The following is a 23,243-nucleotide window of genomic DNA, read 5'->3' as shown; positions in this document are numbered from 1 at the left end:
GTGTGCAAAAAGGAGTGAAATATATCCTTTAAAGATCAATCAAATGCATCAATTTTTGCTTCAAGCTTCCAGACCCATCTCTCACTTTGCAACTCACTATCTTATTAAAATTTGAGTTAAGACACTCTTTCATTTATGACCACTTTTTCAGTCTTTCTATTAGGAGAGATTGAGATAATAATATACATTAAATTCCACAGTGCAGCTCTGAAGAGTATGTGCCAAGAAATACTTCTTTAACAGTAGTTTTAATCATTACAGAAGACAGTTATAGTAACAGAAAACTGTACAAGTAATTCATATTTTTACCAAACATCATGATAAATCAGCCAATTAAACTAGAAAAGCAGAAGGGGCTTCTCACATATTGAACGTTGGAGTAAAATCTCTCAACAAGCATACTAACAGAGCAAGATTTTCTGTTTTCTTAGATTATGAAATCGAAATCAGTCCCAAGTTTTCTTCACTCAAAATATTTGTGTCTGAAAAGAGTGACCTCAGCTTTATTTCATTTCTCTGTAATCCTCATAGATTTCAAGTTTCTGACATATGACTTTCTCCTCTTTGTAAGCAACTATAAATTCTAACCATTCTTTTTTTGTGTGTTTTGTCTTAGATAATACCCCCCAAAATTGAGTTTTATGAACTAATGTTATTACAAGAAAAAGATAAATTTATTCATTACACACTGACTTCTTTTGTTTATTCAATCAAGGGATATAAAAAGTAATCACACATGCTTTAAAGAGAGAGAATAATTGCGATCAACGACCCCTGACTAGTCTATCAGTGAAAATTCACTCACTGAAAGGCACAACATTCAAAATAAATCCAGAAAAAAGAATATTTATGCAATAATGTTATAGATTCTGAGAGGGAAAGGAAAAAAAATGCTAGAACTGATTCAAATTTAACTTGAATGAAATTCCTTATCCTTTTAAAATCAGAGGGAATATCCATACTAGTATATCAACTGAAATTATTAATTCCCCAACTCTGCGCATCCCCACAATCTGTGTCTTACCAAATCAGAACTCAGGAGTTTAAAGAAAACTGCCATCAAATCCCTTACTCATGACATCTAATCCTTTAAGGTTTCAAAAGATAGAATGAGTACTAATTCATAGTAGCAGAAACCATTTTTTGATCGGGTAAGTTTGTAAAACTCCAACAATCACAATATGATTTGATCATTATTTATAATACTATTTTTCCTGAGGAATGCTTCAAGTCGGCTTTCATCCACCACTATCAACATGAAAAACAAAAGAAAAGAAGAGCTTCAAGGTCATAGGTAAATTGCTGTAATTTGCACCTTGGAAATCTAAATGGCAGAATCCGGTTGAGACAATCACACTAATGCCCTGAATAATTCTGGAAGAAAATGAACTGTCACTAAATTGGAATATACACAATTTTGTAAACTTCAAAAACCTCATCTTTTTGCAATAAAAGAAAAATATTCTTTATATTTGAAGCTAAGCAAAAGAGAAGAGGTCTTGAGGGTAGTGAAATTGGGTTATCTACGATTTTATTGCTAGTTTGATATTTTGAATTATTGCGGAGGGGCAAATAAAATAGTTCTCACAAGTATTTAGCAGGATGCTGGTTTTCACTAAAAAGTAATATAATTGCTTTAACAGAAAATTACATTTAGAGTGATTTTTTTTCTTTTTAAGGAAGATTAGCCCTGAGCTAACTGATGCCAATCCTCCTCTTTTTGCTGAGGAAGACTGGCCCTGGGCTAACATCCATGCCCATCTTCCTCTACTTTATATGTGGGATGCCTACCACGGCATGGCTTTTTTGCCAAGTGGTGCCATGTCCGCACCTGGATCCGAACCAGCAAACCCCAGGCCACCAAGAAGTGGAACATGTGCACTTAACTGCTGCGCCACCGGGCCGACCCCTAGAGTGATATTTAGATTTTGAGTGATTTAAGAAAATGTTAGTAAAATAAAGGATATACCTATGAGATAATTTAAATAGAATTTTCTCTGCTTGACACCAAAATAGTGTTCTAAGAAGGTTGTAGAAATTGACTCTAGAACTTGGTGATTTTTGTATTCAAATATGTCACTTGTCTACCTTGATTTTATTAAATAGTATCTTATTAATTAAAAAGAAGCCAATATGGTGTTCTAAAGCTGAAGTTAATATTAAATGAGGGACTAAAAAGCATTAAAAGTGTTAAAACATTTATCTTTATTTTTTATTTTATTTAATTCACTCATAAATTATCCTAAAGAAAACTTGTCCTCCTGTCCCTCGCAGTGGGACATGCCAGGTCAGTTTATTCAAACAGTGATACATTTCTTTAATATGCTTCTTGGCAAACTGCCTAGAGAAGAGAAACAAGTTCTAATTTTTAAATACTCCAGACAGCTTATTAAAATTTAGGCTGAAACACAAAACTAATGCAGGCAGACCAACCACATCTGGGATCCAGCGTGCACTTTTTTATGGGCCTTGTTGATTCCAAGAGATTTATTTGATTGAACACATAAGCAGAAATAACACTGTTCTTGCTAACTTGCTATTTGTATAAATTTGTGTTTTTAAAATAAGTTAGAAGTGTGCACTAAATCCAATTTGCTGTTGAATTTTATTAAGTATCTGCAGGATAGCATAGAGTTATTTGACCAAACTCTTCCTCTTTGCCATGGAGAAGCGTTACCCATTGAAAACCGTGAACTCAAGTGGATGAATAAGTCTAACGGAGACAACAGGATCATATGAAAATGGTTTGTCAGATTTTTTCTTCTACTTCTGCACTCTCACGTTTACATACTCTCCTTTCTTTTATATGTACACATAAATAAATGTGCGCAAAATGGTGAAAGATGGATCATACCCCTGAAGGCTTACTTTTTGGCTTGAAGATTTAGGCAGAATACCACACATTCAAAACAAATAGATTATTTCTAATATTCAGCAGAAAATTAGAAGTCTTAGACATAGACTCATGTTTCCCAAATAAATTTTTGCAGTATATGAAAACAACAGATTGGACCTTCAAGTACTTGCTTTTCAGATTTGATTACCTACAATGCCGAAATACCTCTGGTGACTACAGGCTTCCCATTTCAAATAGTTCTCAGTATCATTATATAGGTCGTTAAATACGTTTTAGGTCCACAAGTGGGTTAAATTTATATTATTTTTCTACTATGAGGAATAAGGGATAATTATTATCTGTTCATTGCCCAAGAGGAAAGTTAGTTCCCAGAAACAAAATCTTGGTTAAATTTTGTTGTACACTACTTCAAACACAAATTGCCCACCACAGTTTAAGACTTGGATCTATACATAGGAAAATTTCCTGTCTGAAAATTTAATAAGATATATCATATGGAAAATACAGAGCTCCTGGAATAACTTGTAAAATAATTTAGAAAATGAAATTGTGTAAAATGTGTAACCACAGTATATAAGTAATGTTTCCTCTAATAATCATTAATGATGTGGTTATAACCAGACTTTCTGTAGCACTCTTCTTGTTATTTTTTTATAACTTTACAAATGTGGCTTTCTGCACCAAAACTGACCATACTTACTCACACCCTGCCCCCTTGTTTTGAACAAGTCTAAGGAAAATGTGCACAAATATTAATTTGTTTGAAGTTGAAATACACATGCTTATGCTATTTTAAGAAAAGTTTAATGGTTGCAACATTTCAGTTCTCAGAAACTTGGAGGAAATATTTCTTGTGTATGCAATGAAGCCAGTACCAAAGTATTAGTAAATGGAAAAATTATACTTGTTCAAAATCCATTAACCATTTTACAGCTCCATAGAATTGTATGAACATTTAAGACATGTTCGACAAGCAAATAGCCAAATAAAATGTGTTTTGACACCTAAAAAAGTTCCATTAATTTTTATTATTTCTCTTCCTCCTTTTTTATATAGCATGTACAAAGTAGGGAAAGAAATTGAAGGCAGCAATTATGGTCCTATATTTCTGTATATGAAATTTATTTTTATAAAGGTATTCACTTGGGTGACCCAGAATTTACACAATTATTCTCACCCTGGAACGGCAGAGGTAAACACAGAGACCCACTCTTTTCTGTCCTCTATCGTCAGGTAACCTCCACATTCCAGGGAGGAAAACGTTGACGTGCCTGTTTCTACCTTCCAGCAAACTATCTGAGGTCCAGATTCCTGGAGTGTTGGCTATGGATACAATATATGAATTTAAAGTCAGATAGACAAGAGGTCAACATCAAGCTCTCCCATCCTTACCTCATCTGCTATTGACCCCCAGGGTCCTCATCCCTAGAACTGGGTGATGATGAATAACACCTGCCTTAGAAGCTGACGTGAGACATTCTGGACAGGAATTAGCACAGGATCTGGCATGTAGTAAATGCTTAATAAAGCTTATTACTATTTTACTACACGAGGAAAGATAACTCTAAAACAGGAGGATAGAAGCTACCTTTATTAACACTTACTAGTGTGCCAGGCACCGTGTGGGTACTTTACATGTGTGACCTAATTTCACCCTTACAATATTGTGAACCCATTTTACAGACAAGACAATGAACAGGGAGCATCCTTTGGTCCCCAGCAGTCCAAGAATCTTATCATTTTGCAGCTCTTTTGAACTATCCCTGGTTTAAAGAGGTTAACAGAAAAGAACATATCCTATATCTACATGAAAAATAATAATTTCTGGGGCCGGCCCGGTGGCACAGCGGTTAAGTTTGCACGTTCCACTTCGGTAGCCCAGGGTTCCCCTGTTCGGATCCTGAGTGTGGACGTGGCACTGCTTGGCAAGCCATGCTGTGGTAGGCGTCCCACATATAAAGTAGAGGAAGATGGGCATGGATGTGAGCTCAGGGCCAGTCTTCCTCAGCAGAAAGAGGAGGATTGGCAGCAGTTAGCTCAGGACTAATCTTCCTCAAAAAAAAAAAAAATAGTAATAACAATAATTTGGTGAAACTTTCCTCAATTTGGCAGATATTACCACGTTAAACAAAGGTTTTCTTTAATATTTCCTTGAATTAAGATGCGACTAGATGGAATTCTATAAATTGGGATATCAATTACCTTTTTACGGGTCTATTTCACTTTGTTTGTTATAACAGATTTGGAGTTAGGAGTTTGTTCTACTTCTGGCTAATACACATAACTAGTTTGATTTGCTTCTGTAGTTTGATTTCAAAGATGAATTTGGGTTTTGTTTCTTTAACCTTCATTCTTTGATAATAAGACCAATGAAATCTTCAAATGCCCAGAATAAAGCTAAATATCAAAAATAAATATGTAGAACACGTATATACAAACTAAACACTTAAAATCCAATCAATGCCAAATTTTAAGCTCTATTTCTGATACGAACCCAATCTCACAGGTGTGTGTGTGTACATATGTGCGTGTAAAACAAAGTTTGTTTGACTCAGAAAGTATATGATAAAAGCAAATATTAAACATTTACCCTCATCATACTACACATAGAATGTATACTAATATATTACCTCTCGAGTATCTAATGCAAAGAAGGAAATATTTGAGGAAATGGTGCAATTCACAGGACTGTTTTTCTTTTCTTTTCTTTTCTTTTTTTGGTGAGGAAGATTGTCCCTGCCCTAACACCAGTTGCCAATCTTCCTCTTTTCGCTTGAGGGAAATTGTCCCTGAGCTAACATCTGTGCCAATCTTCCCCTATTTTGTAAGTGAGACACCACCACAGCGTGGCTTGTTGAGTGATGTGTGGGTCCATGCCAGGGATCCGAACCCATGATCCCCGGGCCCCTGACATGCAGTGCAGGAAGTTAACCACTACACCACTGCGCCAACTCCCACAGGACTTTTTGAAAATGAGAAATCATTACAGTTAATGAGTGAATTAGGATTATAACTCAGCAGTGGAATGCACTAACCAAATTCAAAAAAGCTTTGCACAGATAATCCTCAACCTGCTTAATTTATGAATGGAGCTATAGGTATTTCCCAAGTCTTTAAAAGGCAGAGCTCGACATTAAGAGAGAGTATGACTTTTAGGATTAACAGCAACCAGAAAGGAAATTTTAAGATGCAGTCAAAACTTTGATAATATTGATAATATTATATAATCAGCTATGTGGCTATTGTTAAAATTCTTTTCTTAAAAGAGAAAAACTGAAATTTGAGGTGCTTTTATTACTCCATTAGTGTCATTACAGAAAAACATTTTTAACAAAATATGTGTAAATAGAAATTTTCTAAAATATTTCCTGAATAAATGTTTTTCATTCCTAAAAGACAAATTAGATAATAGTTTATGTAACAGTGCTGTTCTTTTAAACTCTAAATTATCAGGACTTTATAGTTAAGATGCACATATGTTCCCCTTAGCTTCATATATACTTATATATAGTTTCATATATATATATATATATATATATATATATATATGAAGCTAAAAGGATCTTGCAAAATAAAGATGCGCATATTTTGCAATCTTTCATATACATATATTTCTACCATCCTCTTAACACCCAGCAAGGAGAAAGAATCTGCATTAACTAAGGATTACCCTTGATTCTTCACGTGTTAATGGATGAGCCTTAAAAGATTTATAAAATACCTAGAGTCAATATAAAACTTGTGTATGATATTTTGCACCTTTCTGATGGTGGATTTACAACTTTCCCAAAGGTTAATAAAAATTATTCAAGACAGAAAAAAGCCATGCCTGAGTGGTGGTGGAATAGTGGGTGCACACACTGTGGTGTGGTAGCCTGTTTTAAATCTCACTTTTCCCACAGGGTTGTGTAATCCTCTTTAAGTTTCTTGGTATTTCTGAGCCTCATATCCCTAATCTGTAAAATAAAGACAATAGCAGCAGATAGTTCAGAGGGACTGGCAATGTGTTCTTATGATCATATATTCTGGTAAAATTTGCAAAGTTGTATAGTTTTTAATAGAGACATCCCCCAAATTGTGTAACTTCATACCCCACCAAAACTGAATCCCTCTCTTTCACCTCAGGGATCTTATTGGGGTTAAATTAGAGAATCTACGTAAAGCCAGAACACGGAAAACACTCGATTAGTGTGCATTATCATTATTATTAACTATCATAAGCAATCTGCTTGTGTTTATTTTTCCCATTGCTATATATTATTGAGTATTTCACATCTTAAATGGTATGGGTTAGGGGTGTTTAAGAAAGAGCTTGGTGTGTTAACAGAGTTTTCCGCTCAGCAATTTAGAAAGAAAAATAGTACAGAATATATTCATCCAAATGTTAGACTTACTGATACCAGCTTATGAAGGGATAGCTTTTAAAATATAATCAAGACCATGTTTGCATTTTGGCCAAAAAAAAAAAAAAATCCAAGACACTTCTTCAGAGGACACTGAAATACTCTGCAGAGTACACTGGCCTGAGTGAGATTCCAGACTCTCTTCAGGTGGCTGTGGCGAGAGAAGATGAGCAAATGGTGAACTCAGCAGAAGTGCACAAATCGTGTCGTATCTATACAGAATCATCCAAATATCAGAGATTTAGCAATGTACACAAAGATAGCCATGCCAATTTCTGAGTCACAGTTTCACAATTTGGGACATAGGATATACCTATTTCACATTAATAATGTAAATCACACGATGTCTATTTTACTATGAACAATACAAATGCCATCATATCTTTTAATCACATACCTAGAAGTTACAGACACAAGCTATTTCTATAAATTATGACCAATCACTCAAAGGATCACAATAAATATTATTGACTTGTGCTTAAGCTTCACCTTTTGAATTTTCTATTATTTTATTCAAACAAAAGAGATATATACATGCATTAGTTATGATAAATTCACCAGGAAAATATGACTTGTATTTCAAATAATAGAAGTCTGAATATTACCTTCACTGAATCAATGAGTCAATATAGGAATTTATTACCTGCTTCAAGATAAAACAAATTTAAGATAAAAATGTTAGAGATGGCTCTAGCAACAGCTGAAATCCAGAAGCAATATTGATTTATACACATATAGAATTGCCTTTTGAATCACTTTTAATGTGAACAACGTATATTTTTTAATGGAAAGTCCTGGTCAGAGAAAAACTCTAGGTATGTTTGCCTTGTCTTTTCTGAGTCAGTCATGAAATCGTCTACGAATTAGCTGAGTAATAGTAAGCATGAGAAAATTGTTTACTTCTGCTCTGCTCAGTAGAGATAGAAAGGTGAGTAAGTTCTTTCCAGGTAGTGAGTTGAATGGCAAAATCACAGTGCCATTTCCTGCTTCATGCTGTGTCCATTTAGTGAAACAGAATTGGTCACCACATTCTTAACATTGCTTTTCAGAGATGTCATACGCACTGCAGAAGAGCTGAGCACATAGCTGGTTGATCTCTCTGGATAGGACATCCTCCCGCAACAGAGCTGGCTATTGAAATGCCTCCTGAAGCTTTCACTGAGCAGATAAAGAGCAAATGGGTTGACACAAGAATTGCAAAAGCTCAGAACCCGGGCAACTAAAGTGACAATCATGTGGCCTAGAGATGGGTCAATCTCATTATAGTTGAAAGACCTATACATGTAGAGGACATGATTTGGAAACCAACAGAAGACAAAGCAGCCCACAAAGACCAGCACAATTTTAGCCAGGCGTTTCCGTGTTTCCATCTGCAAATACAAGGACATTGTCCCATTGGTTAACGTGAGACTGGAGCCAGCCACATGCAAAGTGCCACGGTACAAAAACAGTAAAACTTATCATCGCGTGCAAATGCATCCAGAAGTACAAAAACTATTTTCCTCAACAAAGTGATGATTTTAACAGTTGGAAGAGGCTTATTTTGTTCACTACACTATTTTCATTTAAAAATATTTGACAGCTTATACAGACTAGATGATATATCATTAATAAATTACTACGTCTTCATGTTACAACTATGATCTTAAAAATTCTGTCTTATTTTTAACTATTTTCCTTTTGCTCAAAGTCTTATTGTGTTCACTATAAATATAACTCATTTGTTTGTATTAAATCCACTGAATTAATGACCATAGAACATATTCGAGCTTAGATTTTTTTTTTAAGTCAGAGTATTTTAAATGGGAAAAATGATCTTTTGAAATAGGGTATGACTTTTTTAACCCTTACTCCACACACGCACACAAAAAAACTTGAGATTTAAAGTCCTGACTCACACAAATCTAAAACATCTGACATAACTGTCAATCCTATAAACATTACTACATTAGGTTACCTTTAAAAATAAAAATACTTTTTCTTTCTTTTCATAAACTTTACATACTGTGTTTACTGTTTTAAAGGAAAATCTTCAGGAATGTGATAATGAAATTCAAAGACTGGACCATAGGCGTTTTTAATGCAAAAATCATTTTCTAACATCTAGAGTCCAAAGTTTAGCTCATAGTTGCTAATTTGTTTAAATATTTAAATAAGGCAATATGAATATGAAAATATAATGTATCAAAAGGTATTGAGAGAAGGCAACCTGATATTTTCTGAGCTAAAGCTGTTAGTAGTCAACTAGAATATGGTGAAGAAGAATGGGAAAGTTCAGGATTGACACAGATCTGCCATTGGGGAGTAGCAGTGAGTGGTGACAGCAAACGAGGGTGCAGGTAAAGAGGAGTGTGGCTCAGGATGCAGAATGTGGTCCTCCAGATGTAGCCTGGTGGCATCAGTTAGGCAACCTGGCTATACTAAGGAGGCAGATGTGAACTTTACATTATTGAGCAGTGCCTGCCCTAGCAGGTGGAACGTGGGTGCAAGAATTTCACGGCAATCTGTACTTGGAGATTCATATGCACAGACAGGCTGTTGATGTTGAGATTACTTCTCAGCAGGTGTCAAGCCCAATTACCCAGGCAGAGTTTATAAGTCCCAATAGGGAAATTCACAAAAACAAGGCAGAACAAAGGCCATTTTAAAAAAAGTGGATATGGGGAAGGTAAGAGGAACTCAACTCTAGAAAACAAGGCAAAAACTCAAATACCCAAATTGAGATACCAATTGGATCACAGGGCTCTGAATAAAAGATTGTGAGCCCAGGACCTGGAAATTTTTGCTTCAATGATGCCAGATATTTAGATAATAAATCTATTAATTTGTCTAACAATTACTTTAATGATTGGTTGACCTTTCAAGCCTTTAAAGCAGATGTGGATCTCTGATGAGGATGGTTATCAATAAATAGAGGTGACCTTCCACACAAGAAAACTTTGCCAAATTGTGCTGTTGCTAACATGCCCAAAGCCGCAGCCTGCGCCTCCACCTAGAGCCGAGCAAATTTTAATGATTTGCGATTCAACTTGTTTTCATTCAAATTGGGGACCAGACACCCATAAACTTCCTGTACTGTCACAACCCTCTGGAAGAAGTCCCTCACTAGGAGTGCACAAATGGACAACCCAAAACTGTGTCCCATAAGTACAGTATTTCCATCTCTTTGTGGATTAACACAGTTGGTTTTACCTTAAATTAATACTGTATGATTTTTAAGGAAGAAAGAGTATGTAAGGTGCATGTTGTAATTTTTAAACGAGTAGATAATCTTTATAGGAAAAGCTAATAAGTTGAGTTAGTCCAAGTAGGACTTCAGCACCAGCACACATCTGATCACTTTCACTACTGTCCTGCTGCACTCTGTTCCCAGAGCCTCTCATTCTGGCACCCTACCCAAACCCCATCCCCAGATGCCAGGCAGTGTCCCATAGCCCTTTCCTGTGCATCCTTCTCCCAGACTTCCTGTCATCCTTATCAGATTAATAGGAGAAGAGACAATAATTAAATAGATTTATACTTAAAATGTGAAAAATTTCTGGTTTATTATGTGGTTCTTTGCATAAACATTTGCACATAAAGAAAAGCCTTCAAAGATGTTAAATCCCAGGCTCGGATGGCAGATAAGCAGGAGCTCCATGGGCCTTCACGGAGCTATGACATGGCCACATACTAGAGACATCTCTTCCAGTTGAGGCTAGTGCATGTGCCAGTGCCCTCTGACTCTGTTCTGATCATTCCTTATATTGAGAACCCATAAAATAGAAGACAAAACTGTAGTTACTACATCTGATCAGTGCACCCCAACACACACTTACCAAGCTTACCTGTTTTTTGGTATGTTCGTTATATTCTCCAGGAAGATTATGTGCACTTTTGATTAAAGTCTTTGCAATATGATAATAGTAAATGCTAATAATAGTAAGTGGTATGAGGAAATAGACCAAGAAGATGAGCACTGAATGAATCTTTGGATGTAATTCATCCGTCTGAGGGTAGGGTATACACGCTGTGAAGCTGCCATTTTCCAAGCTACCAATGTGTGCCACTTCAGAAAACACAGCTTCAGGAACCGCCAACAGCACGGAGATGACCCAGATGGCCACAGCCTTCACACAGGTCCACAGCACTGCCCCTGATGTCTGGATGTCCATGGGGTTTACAATGGCTCTGTACCTGTGAAAACAATGTGTCTCAAATCACTCTCTTAAGAAAGAAAAGGTAAGGAAAAGAGAGAGAGAGGGAGAGAAGGAGAGGAGGGAGAGAGGAAGGAAGGGTGTAAGAAGGGAGGGAGAAAGAAAGGGAGAGAAGGAGAGAAATCTTACTTGTGCCGAAATTAACTACAGTGGAGTCATTTAAAAACGGAGTCAGAGCTGCCCTTCCAGAGAAACTGATTTGCTGGCTTGAACCCCGGACTGGGCCAAAACAGCAGTTGTTTTACAAGCAATTGTTTGAGAAGTCAGCAGGAGGACTGCCATCCTGGTCACAAAGACCAAGAACTGTGGACTTTCTGAAAACAGAATCCACAGTCAACCAACCTTTAGCCAAGACTAGTTCTCTGCCTCCAGCTCCAATTAAAATTCTTTTTAGTACAAACCTCCCTTCCTTGTCTTTAAAAGCCCCTGGCTTTTACTCCCTAGCCGAACACATTTTTGGATTTCCACTTGAATCCGTGTCTCCTGAATTGCAATTCTAGTTGCCCAAATAAATATCTGCTGTTTAAATTGTAGCGATTTTTTCCTCAGTTGACAATTGCGAAGACAGAGGTGTCAACACTCCATTGTTCTCTGACTGTTTTGTAGAGAATGGATTACCTACTATCCCTGGTGTCTTTCTGTCTGCAAGTCATTCCACTATTTATTAGCACAGAAGACAGGAAGAGAGAGGAAAGTATTTTAAATTGCCATTTCCCAAATTGCAGTAGTTTGCTTACCTCTCTCATAAGGTTTTTCTAAATCGACATACTACAAAAGAAATTCAGAAAATAATCCCATTTACAACTACAAGAAAAAGCATAAAATACCTAGGAATAAATTTAACCAGGAAGGTGAAAGAAATATACACTGAAAACTTCTTTCAAAACTTTTCATCATCAGATTCAATGTAATCCCTATTAAAATACCAATGGTATTTTTCACAGAACTAGAACAAAGAATCCTAAAATTTGCATGGAACCACAAAAGACCTCGAATAGTCAAAGCAATCTTGAGAAAGAACAAAGCTGAGGTACAATACTTCCTGATTGCAAACTATACTACAAAGCTATAGTAATTAAAATGCTCCCTAACAGTAAAGAAAAAAGCTCCTTGAACCCAGAGCCTGTGTCTTGCTCACTGTTGCTTCTAAAGTGTATGACACAATGCCTAACCCATAGTAGGTTCTCAGTAAATGTTTGTTGTACTAACTAGGAAATGTGGTCTGAGCAACAAGGAGATCACTAGTTAGAGCAGATTTGGTAGAGTGGGGTGGTAGTGGGATGTTACGTTGAGGTGAGAGTAGAGGTGAGAGATGGAGACACAGCCTAGTCTACTGACGCCCAAGCTGGATCAATATTCAGAATCACCTGGAGAACTGAGAAAAGGTAAAGAGTGTTAGCTTTCTCCCCAAGACTTACCAGTGCAGAGTCTCTAGGATGTAAAACGTGAGATTCTGCATTTTACTAAGATTTTTCAAGTGATTCTGAATATAAGCCAAGTTTAGAAACCCCTTTTCAGAAACCCACAAGCTTCCTGTGAGGTTGTCTAGTGCAATGGACACACATTCAGTACTGGAGTATCTGGAATCCAAAAGTTCAGTGTTTGCAGAATCGGATGCCTTCCCTTTACGATATGTCACATCATGTTTTAACAGTATTGATATAGCAGTAAAACTTATTCCGAATAAAATTACTAAATCTATCATTCGAAAGTATTTATGCATCATTGTACAATAGAATGTCTAAAACTATAAATAACTTTAAAAAATAATGTAATAAGTGGGATGTCCGTTTGGAAAGGTTAATAAATACTGGATTCGATTACACAGGAGTCAACAATTCTATTTGCTCTTTACCCCCCAAAAAATCACTTTGCTTTTAACCTATTGAAGTGTATGACTTGAATGACACATGAGCATTTCTTGTGAAGGAGAATAACAATGACAAGCCATGTTGATGAAGACAACAGGTTGGAATTAGCCAGACTACGGTTAAAGGAACTGGGGAAAGACTGCAAAAGGCAGACAGATCGTCTTCATTAATTCTGCAATAGGCTAATTTTGCTCTCCACTTCCATGCCTAGTTTCTGACAATTAACAGATAAGAAATAGTTCATTGAGTTTGAAGCTAGCAATGTTAAATTGGGTCATCATTTTGGAGCATGGATTGAAACCGAAAATAACCTTAGTCATGTGGACACATGAGAATAAAGGAACAAAAAAACCAAAGTTTTTAAAAAAGGAAATTTAATGAAGACATGTGTCCTTTTGTATAGAAAATAAACAAGTGAACTTTGAAATACCAGGACGTCAGTATATTTGGGATGTGAGTGAGGTTCTCCGAAGAGCTGAAATAATCTACAGCTTATATAAAATATTATTTAAATCCTACACATTGACTGAAAAGTAAAAATAATAATGAATGCAAATATACAAAGATAGCATATAACCATTTATCTTGTACCAAATACCTGACCAACTTTTCCAGAAGAGAATCATCTACACCTCATTTTAGCAGCAATTTTTCTAGAAATTCAATAAATAAACAATTAAATAAGGATTCACTAAAAAATTCTTAGTAAGAACTTGTTGAGAATGAGAAAATTAAAATGCAATTAAAATTATTAAAGACTTGGGGAAATTGTTCAACCCTCCTGAGGAATCAGCAATTGGAAGGTCAAAGGTAAATTGTTATTTTTGTTTTTGGAAGACACAAATAGGAACCGTACTGCTGGCGACAACTAACAAAAAGGAAAGTGTTGAACTTCCCTGTCTGCCCCTACGGCTCAGCCTGGACAGATGGCCCCCTACTTAAATGCATCACTACAGGCAAAAGAATGAGAGCTACATCGTGGAGTATCTTTGTTCCACCGAGAAGTGGCCAAAATAGAACCAGTATAAATTACTAGATGAGATATTTGTCTCAGATGTGGTAACAGGGAAGAGTGCGACAGGCAGAGCACCAGAGCACTGAGCTGCGCATCTGATTGCCTCACCAATTACCAGCGTCCTTCTCCTCTTTGGGTCTCTCTCTGCTCGATACTCAGAGAGGGAGCTAATAAGATCCTATCAACGCTACCTCAGGTCTACAGTAGAAGATATTATTCCTGTTTTGCAAATGAGGAAAATTCTGCCTTATGGGCATGTGTTTTGTACTGTTTTATCAGTTTCTCCAACTAGAACATTTGGACATAACAGATGTAGGACTAGCATCCAGATGCCATAAACCCCTGCCTCGTGCATCCCCTGCTTATTTATAGTGTGTCCCAAAGGTTTCAGACCAAGGTATATGAATCATCTTTAGAAGTAAGAAATAATACTAAGGTAATAAATAAAGTAATATACAAATTATGAATATGAATATTGTGAGAATTATACAGCACCTCTCTAATTCAATGTTTGAGATTATCCTTCTGAGGAGAAGAGAAAGGGAAATAAGCTGGAAGTATTGAGACCAATGAGTAAAAGATATCTGATTATTGGGTATTGGATATTATTGGAGTCAAATATAACAGCTTTTAACAAAAAACCATATAAATCCTCATTAAAACTAACAAATTAAGTGCACGTCACAATTTGCTCTGTTGCTACGGATATATAAAAATAACAATTGAGCAGTTGTCAGGGAAAGCAAATTTTCCTTTCTGCCTCGGCAGCTAGAAAACTCTCAAACATATGACTCACACTTTGTGAAAGTATGGATTGCCTTATATTCTTCAACTTTTATTTTCCCTAAACCTGGATTTCCTGCCTTTTTTGTTCCTGTTGCATGTTTTTTGTATCTCTAGCTTTAAGCTTCCTTAAATCTTTTGGAACAAATTAAAAATAAATGTCATCGCTCTGGTGACATGAGGGGGAGTGTGGACTTTTCTCTTAAATATGTACGGCCAGCCTGAACTCTCCAAGGAGTTTGGAAGCACACAGAGCACCAATCTCAGCACCCACTGAGAAGCAAGGGCTTCTCAGCGCAGTGTCCAGAGCTGTGCACCAGAGAAGAAAGCCTCTCCAGTGAGGGCCAGCCCGCTAATCAGGACCTGAACTTCAATCAGGAGTTTTCATGAAAAACCAGCAAACAGACAAGGGCGCTCCCTCCCAGCCCTGCATGAAGACTGATGGAAAGCTTCATAAGGGCCGGGGAGTGTTGACCTAAGGCCTACATCTGATGTATCTCAATGCTTCTGCAAAGAAGAATGCTGAGAGAATAACTGTTTGCATCGGTATAACATCCAAATAATGTTAAAGACTCCAAGCTCATACCTAAGAGAACTAGCTCAGTTATGGAATTAAATCTGATTGCCCTAACTAGTGATGGAAAGCTTGAAATTACTAGTACATTAGCACATTAGTCAGATTTGGTACAATGTTATTTTTGAATTCAATCCAACATTGAAGATGCAGTATCAGAAAAAGAACATAATCTGATACATTAAATTAATATCAATTTCATTTTATTGTTTTATAGATTTTTAAAATTTAACTTATAAATGCGTTTCGGTTAGCAATTACAATAAAAACAGAATAATGAATTGATACCTAGCTTTACATTTGTAAATATATAAAATTATAAAGTTTATAGTTTAGCACTAGGAATCTATGGAAATTGTTTCCTATAAAGGAAAAAGGAGAACCCCATTCCTACAAGTTATTTGCATTTTAATTATGGACTTCGAGACACCAGACAATCTTCAAGAATCAAAGAAATAGTATTCTAAGTTTGGAAATGCAGCTACTGGAATAGACAGCGAGGGAGATATCTACACAGACAACCATAAGCAAAGTGTGGCCTGTGGGGCTCCTCCTACCTGGTATCACAACACACATGTCCCAACAGGGTGGGGGAGAGATGTGTGTGTGTAAAGTTGTTAGAAAGAGAATACGCAAATACCTTTAAGCAACAATTTAATGTGAGCAAGCAAAAAGAAGTCTATTTTCAAAATAGTGACAAAAAAATTCATCAAGATAAAATTAAACTGAGATCACCTGTATCACCATTTCAGATCATGCACTGTGTCTCCTCCCCCGATTCTGGTTATGATCCACCTCTGAGGCACAGCTACTGTGGACACAAATGATTTTCCCTAAGGATGTATCAGCTGAAGCTCCTCGAAGGAATTTGCAAGTCAAGGATTAATAATCACAAGTACCAAAAAGTATCACCCCTATCATCCTTTGGCCATATCACATGAGGCGATTTATACCTCAAAGAAGATTCATAGATATCGTATATTTTATTTCAGTCTCTGCTGATGTCATCCAGCAATGCTGTCATCAATGATATATAACACTAAGTCTCCACTTCACATTGGGATAAGCTTTCCAAAATCTAATTATCTTCCTATTTCTACATTACCGTGATCTCTATTTCTAAATTCTCTACCTTTATTTTCTTAGACAAAGACACTTAGGCCATCTCGTGGAAATAGAATATTTGGTTTAACAAACAATTGAATTTATTGTTTGAAAATTACAATAACAGGGTTTTCCCCCCCTGTTGTTACAACTACCACTTAATTTTGAATTCAAGTGTTTCTTTTATTTTGCAGTTACATTTTATGACTTGCTTTCATTCTATTGAATCTGATGAATAGGCTTTTATAGTCATTTTTCTTTCTTCACTCTTGAGTTCTTTGTTTTAAATTTCACTTTTCAGTCTGCCATTAAATAAGAAACACCATTAAAGATTTCGTATACTTGGGAAAGTAAAGATGTGGCTTAACGGTGAAGAAGCCAGGCTTTGAGCTGGCTTCAAATCCTGACTCCTTCCTGTGAGGTCAGGAAATTGTGGCTGAATTTCAAGCCTTACATTTCTTCAGTTTAAGACGGAAATGATAATAGTACCTTCTTCATAGTGTTGTGAGGATAACAAACTCACAGAAAAGTTCACACAGTGCTAAGTGCAACTAGTCTTGTACTTGTTCCCAAATCTAGGAGAAATCAAAACATTTGGTGAGATAAAGTGTGATCAAGGACTTATCAACGCTTGATTACTATGTTCTGGAAGAAAAATAGAAGTGTAGACAATGTACAACAAAACATCTCCAAATCATTTTAAGTGAATATTGAAATGTATTATGTAATTTTATCACCACTGATTCCAGTTCCTTAACTTACATTTCCAAAACATACCTTGATGGGCAAGCACAGCCTCTGGACCAAGTAGAAGAGGCAACTCACCTTTATTTATCCTTATTGTTAAAGTATCTATGCTGTATTTACAAAGTACATGATACATGTAAGAACAAAAAAGTCAGTAAATGCATGAGAAATAACATTTCTTCTGACCTTGATCAGAGCCGATTTACCTGTGTGCCTCCATGACAATAGATAGAGCAAAGTAGTGTGAAATAAACTCAAGCCCTGGGAATTGCTACTAATATTACCTTTTAAAAATGAAAGCACATGATAGCAATTTTAGCTATTCATTGTTTTATTCTAATCATTAAGTAGAATTTTAACTTTCTAATTAAAATCTGCCCCATAAAGAAGAGCAGCTAAAAATTCATGTTTTAATTATGGAATTAAAAAAAAAACTTTTTAAAAGATAATAGAAATGGTGTCATATAAACAAAGTGAGGTACATAATTTACCCACAGTCACCCATTTTTGCAGGATTGTGGCTTTAGAGAGACTCTTACACAAACTACAAAGTCAACAGTATTCGGTTTAAAAAGATAATGGCTCTCAATTCTCCACTGAATATTGTCTTTAATACGTAAATTAAAAGGAGGAAAGTGAACACAACCTTAATCATCCAAGTTAAATTCTTTATCTAAATAGCTTAAGTCAACCCCCTAACCCTAAGAGAATTAGACCAGGCTCCATGCAAGGATGCCTAATTGGACATTTTGCCCCAAGCCCCATCCAGACACCCCTTCTGCTTAAATCCCCGAAACCATGATTAGAGAGGGCCTGGCGTAGGGGCACTGGACCAAGTCAGCAGTCCTGGATTCTCCTCTGAGCTCTGCAAGGAGACTTATATCCCCTGGGCCTCAATATCTTCACCTGGAAAATGGCACAGTTGAATTAGTTGATCTGCAAGATAGAATAATGGATACTTCCCAACCTTAAAATATGTGAAAAGCAGATTTGATATCAAAGGTGTATTTTTACAGCACTGTAAAACACAGATAACTGAAATTTGGTACCTACTTGTTCATGAAAAAAAAAAAAACTATCACTTGAGGCATTAAAACAAAAAGGATGTGTGAAGTCATCTGTCTGAAGAACATTTACTATTCTAGTTGTTTTTACTTCAAATAAACAGCAGAATTTGGGTAATAAGTGTAAATGATGCTTCCCTTATTTGGAAAAAAATCAAAATCAAACATTTCCCTAATATTAAGTTTGTGTAAGAGTATCTCTAAAGCCACAGTCCTGTAAAAATGGGTGACTTTGGGTAAATTATGTACCTCACTTTGTTTATATGACACTTTATTTATATGACACCTAATATTAAGTCAGGTTATTAAACCACTGAGTAAGGGTAGTGCACTTCTAAGGTTTTAGGCAAACACAAAAAGCTTCCACAAGATAGCTGCGCTTTTGTACATTAATTCTATAGCATCTCTATGAAATAGATACCAAAGATTCCCAAAGTGCGTGGAGGGGTGGGGGAAGAATAGGATACGCAATATTAAAACTACTTTCAAACTAATGCAATTTTAATGATTTTAAAAGTAATAATTTTCTCATATTTTTTCAAGCTTCACATCTCAGTCCACTTTAACTCCTTTTTACTCCCTAACTCCCAGATGGACTCTGACCCTCCCTCTCCCAGCCACTCCTTTCTCCCGCCTCGCCCCAGGTGCGCTCCAGGTCTCCCGCCCCTCTGCACCGCGTTTCCAGGCCGCCTCACCCCTCCCTGTGCCCTTACCTGTCGGCGCTGAGGGCAGTGAGCGTGAACACGGACACCCCCACGGAGGTGAGCTGGATGACCGGAATCAGCTTGCAGCCCACCTTACCGAACATCCACTCGTCGAAGAAGTAGCGGGAGGCGTCCACCGGGACGCAGGTGAGCAGCAGCAGCACGTCCCCGAAGGCCAGGTTAGAGATGAAGATGTTGGGGACGCTCCTCATGGCGCTGTTGGTGATGAAGATCTTCACCAGCACGATGTTGCCCAGCAAGCCCACCGAGATGATGAGCAGGTAGAGGGACGGGATCACACAGCGGAGCACCAGTTCAGCGGTGGTCCGGTCCGGGACCTGCAGGAAATCCCCTTCGGACACCCCGGGGATGAAGCTGCTCTGATTCGCTCCCGCGGTCTGGGAGAGGTTGGAAAGAGAGTTGGGGGGCATGGTCTCCTTTCCGGGAGAGTCCGCTGGAGTTTTCATGCGCCCAGGTGGTCTGAAAAGTGCAAGGCGCAGGACTCGGGCTTCATCGACCTCCCTCCCGCCGGCACAAGTTTACTGCCGTGGGGGATGAGACACACCGCTGCGTCCCGGGGAGGACAGGGCCAGGAGGGAAGTCTGTCTGTCCACACGCCCCGGAGCTTCACTCCTAGAAGGGACACATTGGCTCCTGCTGCCTCCGAATTAAAAATAAAATAAAATAAAATAAAAAGGCACAGCAGTTGCGTCTTTGTTCCAGTCTCCAATGGTTTGTTCTTGGTTGTAGTTAGCAGAGAATAGCCCTCCTGCCCGACCGTTCGCTGGGAGGGGAGGAAGTCATCCTGGCGCTGTCCAGCGAACGCCAGCTGAAACACCGGGAACCAGCATGGGGCGGCTGGCACTTCCCTCGTCCCACAGCTTTGCTCGTGTTTCATGCAGCTCTTGTTGTCTTGTGTGGAATTGGAGGGGATCTGAGTCCTCTCTCTCACACTGCGTCCCTATATACATCCATCCTACCCGCCTCCGAGCGGGAGGAGCCCCAGACAAGAAGTTTTGTGAACCTCTGAGGACTGGGTGGTGGTGCTGGCGAGTGATGCTGTATCACTGAATTTAGGAAAGAGAACAGGTGACAAAGGATGAAGGAAATGAATGGAACTCCCTCCCCACTCTTCTACCTTGATCCACTTTTCTCACCCCAGATATGGAAACTCTTTCCTGCAGCTGGCATGTTAGTCTTAAACTTATATTTTATTGAAATATAGTGTGCACAAAGTACACAATTCTTAAGGGTACAGCTCAATCTAACCACAATTCAGAACCTACAATCTAACCACTATCCCCTAAAAGAACCACTGTCATTCCGCCTTGTATCATCTAAGATTAATTTGCCTTCTCTTGAGCATCATTCAGTATGTACTCTTGGATGCAACTTTGGTCACTCAACATTGTGTCTATGAGATCTACCCAGACTTTCGTGTGCAGAATTTTCCACTGCTGTTCAGTATTCCATTGTATAAATATATCACTGTTTATTTACCCCTTCTAATGTTGATTGGCATTTGGGTTCCTTATAATTTTAGCTAGTTTGAATGATGTTTCTACAAATATCCTTGTATACGTGTTCTGGTGCACACTTGAACAAATCACAGACGTGTATTTGCTAGGTCACATTGATTGAGTATGTTCAATTTTAGCAGAAATTGACAATTTTCCCCAGTGAACTCCAACTTCTTTTTCTGTTGGAAACTTGCTTAACAACATTTATTAAGGCTAAATAAAGCATGCCTAGGACTGAGAAATGCCATCCCTAAATATGTACTCTAATATATACCTGATACACAGTTTTAAGTAGGATGTACTTAAGAACAAAATAACTTCCCAAATCAACAGCATCTGAGTCTAATATAAACTTCTCAGAAATGGCAAAGTTCTGAAGTTAGTCAAATAACATTCTTTTCATTAGGAAAAACATTTGGCTAGTTCTTGGCTATTAAATGACAAAATTGTGTGATAACAAGGAAATTAGCAAGGACTACCTACAATGATGTGGCCATAAACTGATGAAATATGCCAAACCATTTGTAAAATTTAAGTAGATTTTTCAGATACTGTCAACCAAGAGCAGCATTTAATAATCATAGTTGAATTAAACAAGGTAAACATTTGCATTGTAATCAATTTAATGTTTTCTAACTCAATTACAAGTCCTTATTATACTCTTCTTGGAGTTCATTACTTAAAATAATCTGTTATTAAATTAAAGTTGACTAAATATAATGTTCATATACATACATCTTAAAATATGTATAAGAATATTCTATTTGTATTTATATATCTTATATATATATCTCAAAGCAATTAATATTACATATAAGTTGAGATATGTCTTTAGGAGTTTTATCTTCAAAGTTATTTAAGGTTTCCCTTTTAACATCCTATTGCATTATGCAAAGTAAGTTACTAAAGCAATCTTCTAAATTATGAAATTTCTCAGACTTTCAAACTGCAACTATATCATTTTAATCTATTTCATATGAAAACATCTTGAAGTCTAAATTGCTGTGTGAATATCTATATTCTCTTCCGATTATGTCTGTGTGATGCTAAGCATTTAGATGAGAAAAATATTTAGTCTAAAGATGGATTAACAAATATCTAGTTGCTTGGCATTGTAGAAATAAGACATCTAGATTGTCAAATTTTTTCCATTTCAAGTGAATCTATATGTATTTACTCAAAGCCTTGGGTCCATGAGAGTAGAGAGCACAATGAATGTTTTAATAATGATGGTTTTACTGATACTTTATTAAGTATATTATAAAGTTCCTGTAATTCTGCATGCATTATTTAGATGCATAACCAAATTTCATGTAGGTACATAGGTAATGTCTCATTTGTGTAGAATCAATACACATCAGAAATAAACATCTACTGAAAGGACAGGCTTTTTTATTGTAATCAATGTTTCATATACCACACTAGGTCCCTTAAAGTCATATCTAATTTTATGTTTATAAATATTCTTGGAGGTAGGTATTTGAGTCTTAAATTTACATACAAGACAGTAGAAACTCATAGAGGCAAGATAACTTGCTTAATTTCATAAAGACCTCAGTAAAATTGCATTTTGAAGCTTATTACACTTGATTTAAAAATCTATTGTATCTCATTGTTCCCAGAGAATAAAATTGCCTGGAAAAATGTGGTTTCTGTATAATTGAAAAATGCGTTTTTTTATATGGAGGTATTCAATGTTTATAAAACATACTTTATGCATTTCATTGCTAAAACTTTATTCTATGTGTTTGAGAAGGAAGAGGAAAACATTAGCATGTAAGGAGAGACATGGAGAATATAAAAAGACATATATCGAATTTTTACAGAGGAAAAAACAATGTCTATGATGGAAAATAAATTTTATAGGATTAACAACAGATCAAACTCTGTAGAAGAAAAGATTAGTGAACTTAAAAATGTAGTAATAGAAACTATCTAAAATGAAATACAGACAGAAAAAGACTGAGAAAAAATGAACGGAGTCAGTGCACTGTAGGATAATAACGTTTGGTGGCCCAATATATCTGTTTTATACCTCCGAAGGATAGGAAGAAAAGGAACAAATGAAAAAATATTTGAAGAAATAATGATTCCAAATTTTTCAAATATAATGAAACTTAAAAGCTCTTATTTCCAAGAAGCTCAACAAATCTCAGGCAGAAGAAACATGAAGAAAATTCTACCAAGATGAAAAACTAGAAGCATTCCCACTAAATCAGGCACAGGGAAAGAATGGCCTTCCTCTCCACTTTTTTCAACATTGTGCTGGAAGTTCCAGCTAATGCCATAAGACAAGAAAAGGAAATGAAAGGTATTACATAGGAAGAAATAAAACTCATTGTTTGAAAATAGCATGATTGCCTATGTAGAAATCCAAAAGAATCAACAAAAAACACCTTCAACTA

The 23,243-nt window shown here is 36.6% G+C and overlaps 1 protein-coding gene across 1 annotated transcript; it reads right to left on the bottom strand.

Annotated features, from left to right (window-relative positions):
• Nucleotides 1-7,044: 7,044 nt before the first annotated feature.
• On the bottom strand, nucleotides 7,045-20,320 carry NMBR (neuromedin B receptor). Its single transcript, XM_001502752.6, has 3 exons — nucleotides 19,328-20,320; nucleotides 11,088-11,436; nucleotides 7,045-8,630 (listed from the first exon to the last, which is right to left on the bottom strand). The coding sequence occupies exons 1-3, from the start codon at nucleotides 19,783-19,785 to the stop codon at nucleotides 8,229-8,231; spliced, it is 1,209 nt and encodes a 402-aa protein (XP_001502802.4). The 5' UTR covers nucleotides 19,786-20,320; the 3' UTR covers nucleotides 7,045-8,228.
• Between the last annotated feature and the right edge of the window lie 2,923 nt (nucleotides 20,321-23,243).

Source organism: Equus caballus, chromosome 31, assembly GCF_041296265.1.
Source record: "Equus caballus isolate H_3958 breed thoroughbred chromosome 31, TB-T2T, whole genome shotgun sequence".
Taxonomy (NCBI): Eukaryota; Metazoa; Chordata; class Mammalia; order Perissodactyla; family Equidae; genus Equus; species Equus caballus.
Note: the sequence above shows the minus strand (reverse complement) of the source record. Positions and strands in the feature narration are given on the sequence as shown.

Excerpts from the sequence above, each read along its gene's own strand:
- NMBR (XM_001502752.6), bottom strand. The coding sequence starts at position 19,785 with ATGAAAACTCCAGCGGACTCTCCCGGAAAGGAGACCATGCCCCCCAAC. Across the intron at positions 11,437-19,327 it reads ACTGCCCTCAGCGCCGACAG|GTACAGAGCCATTGTAAACC; the intron begins GTAAGGGCACAG and ends TTGTTTTCACAG. Across the intron at positions 8,631-11,087 it reads ACGAACATACCAAAAAACAG|ATGGAAACACGGAAACGCCT; the intron begins GTAAGCTTGGTA and ends TTGTATTTGCAG.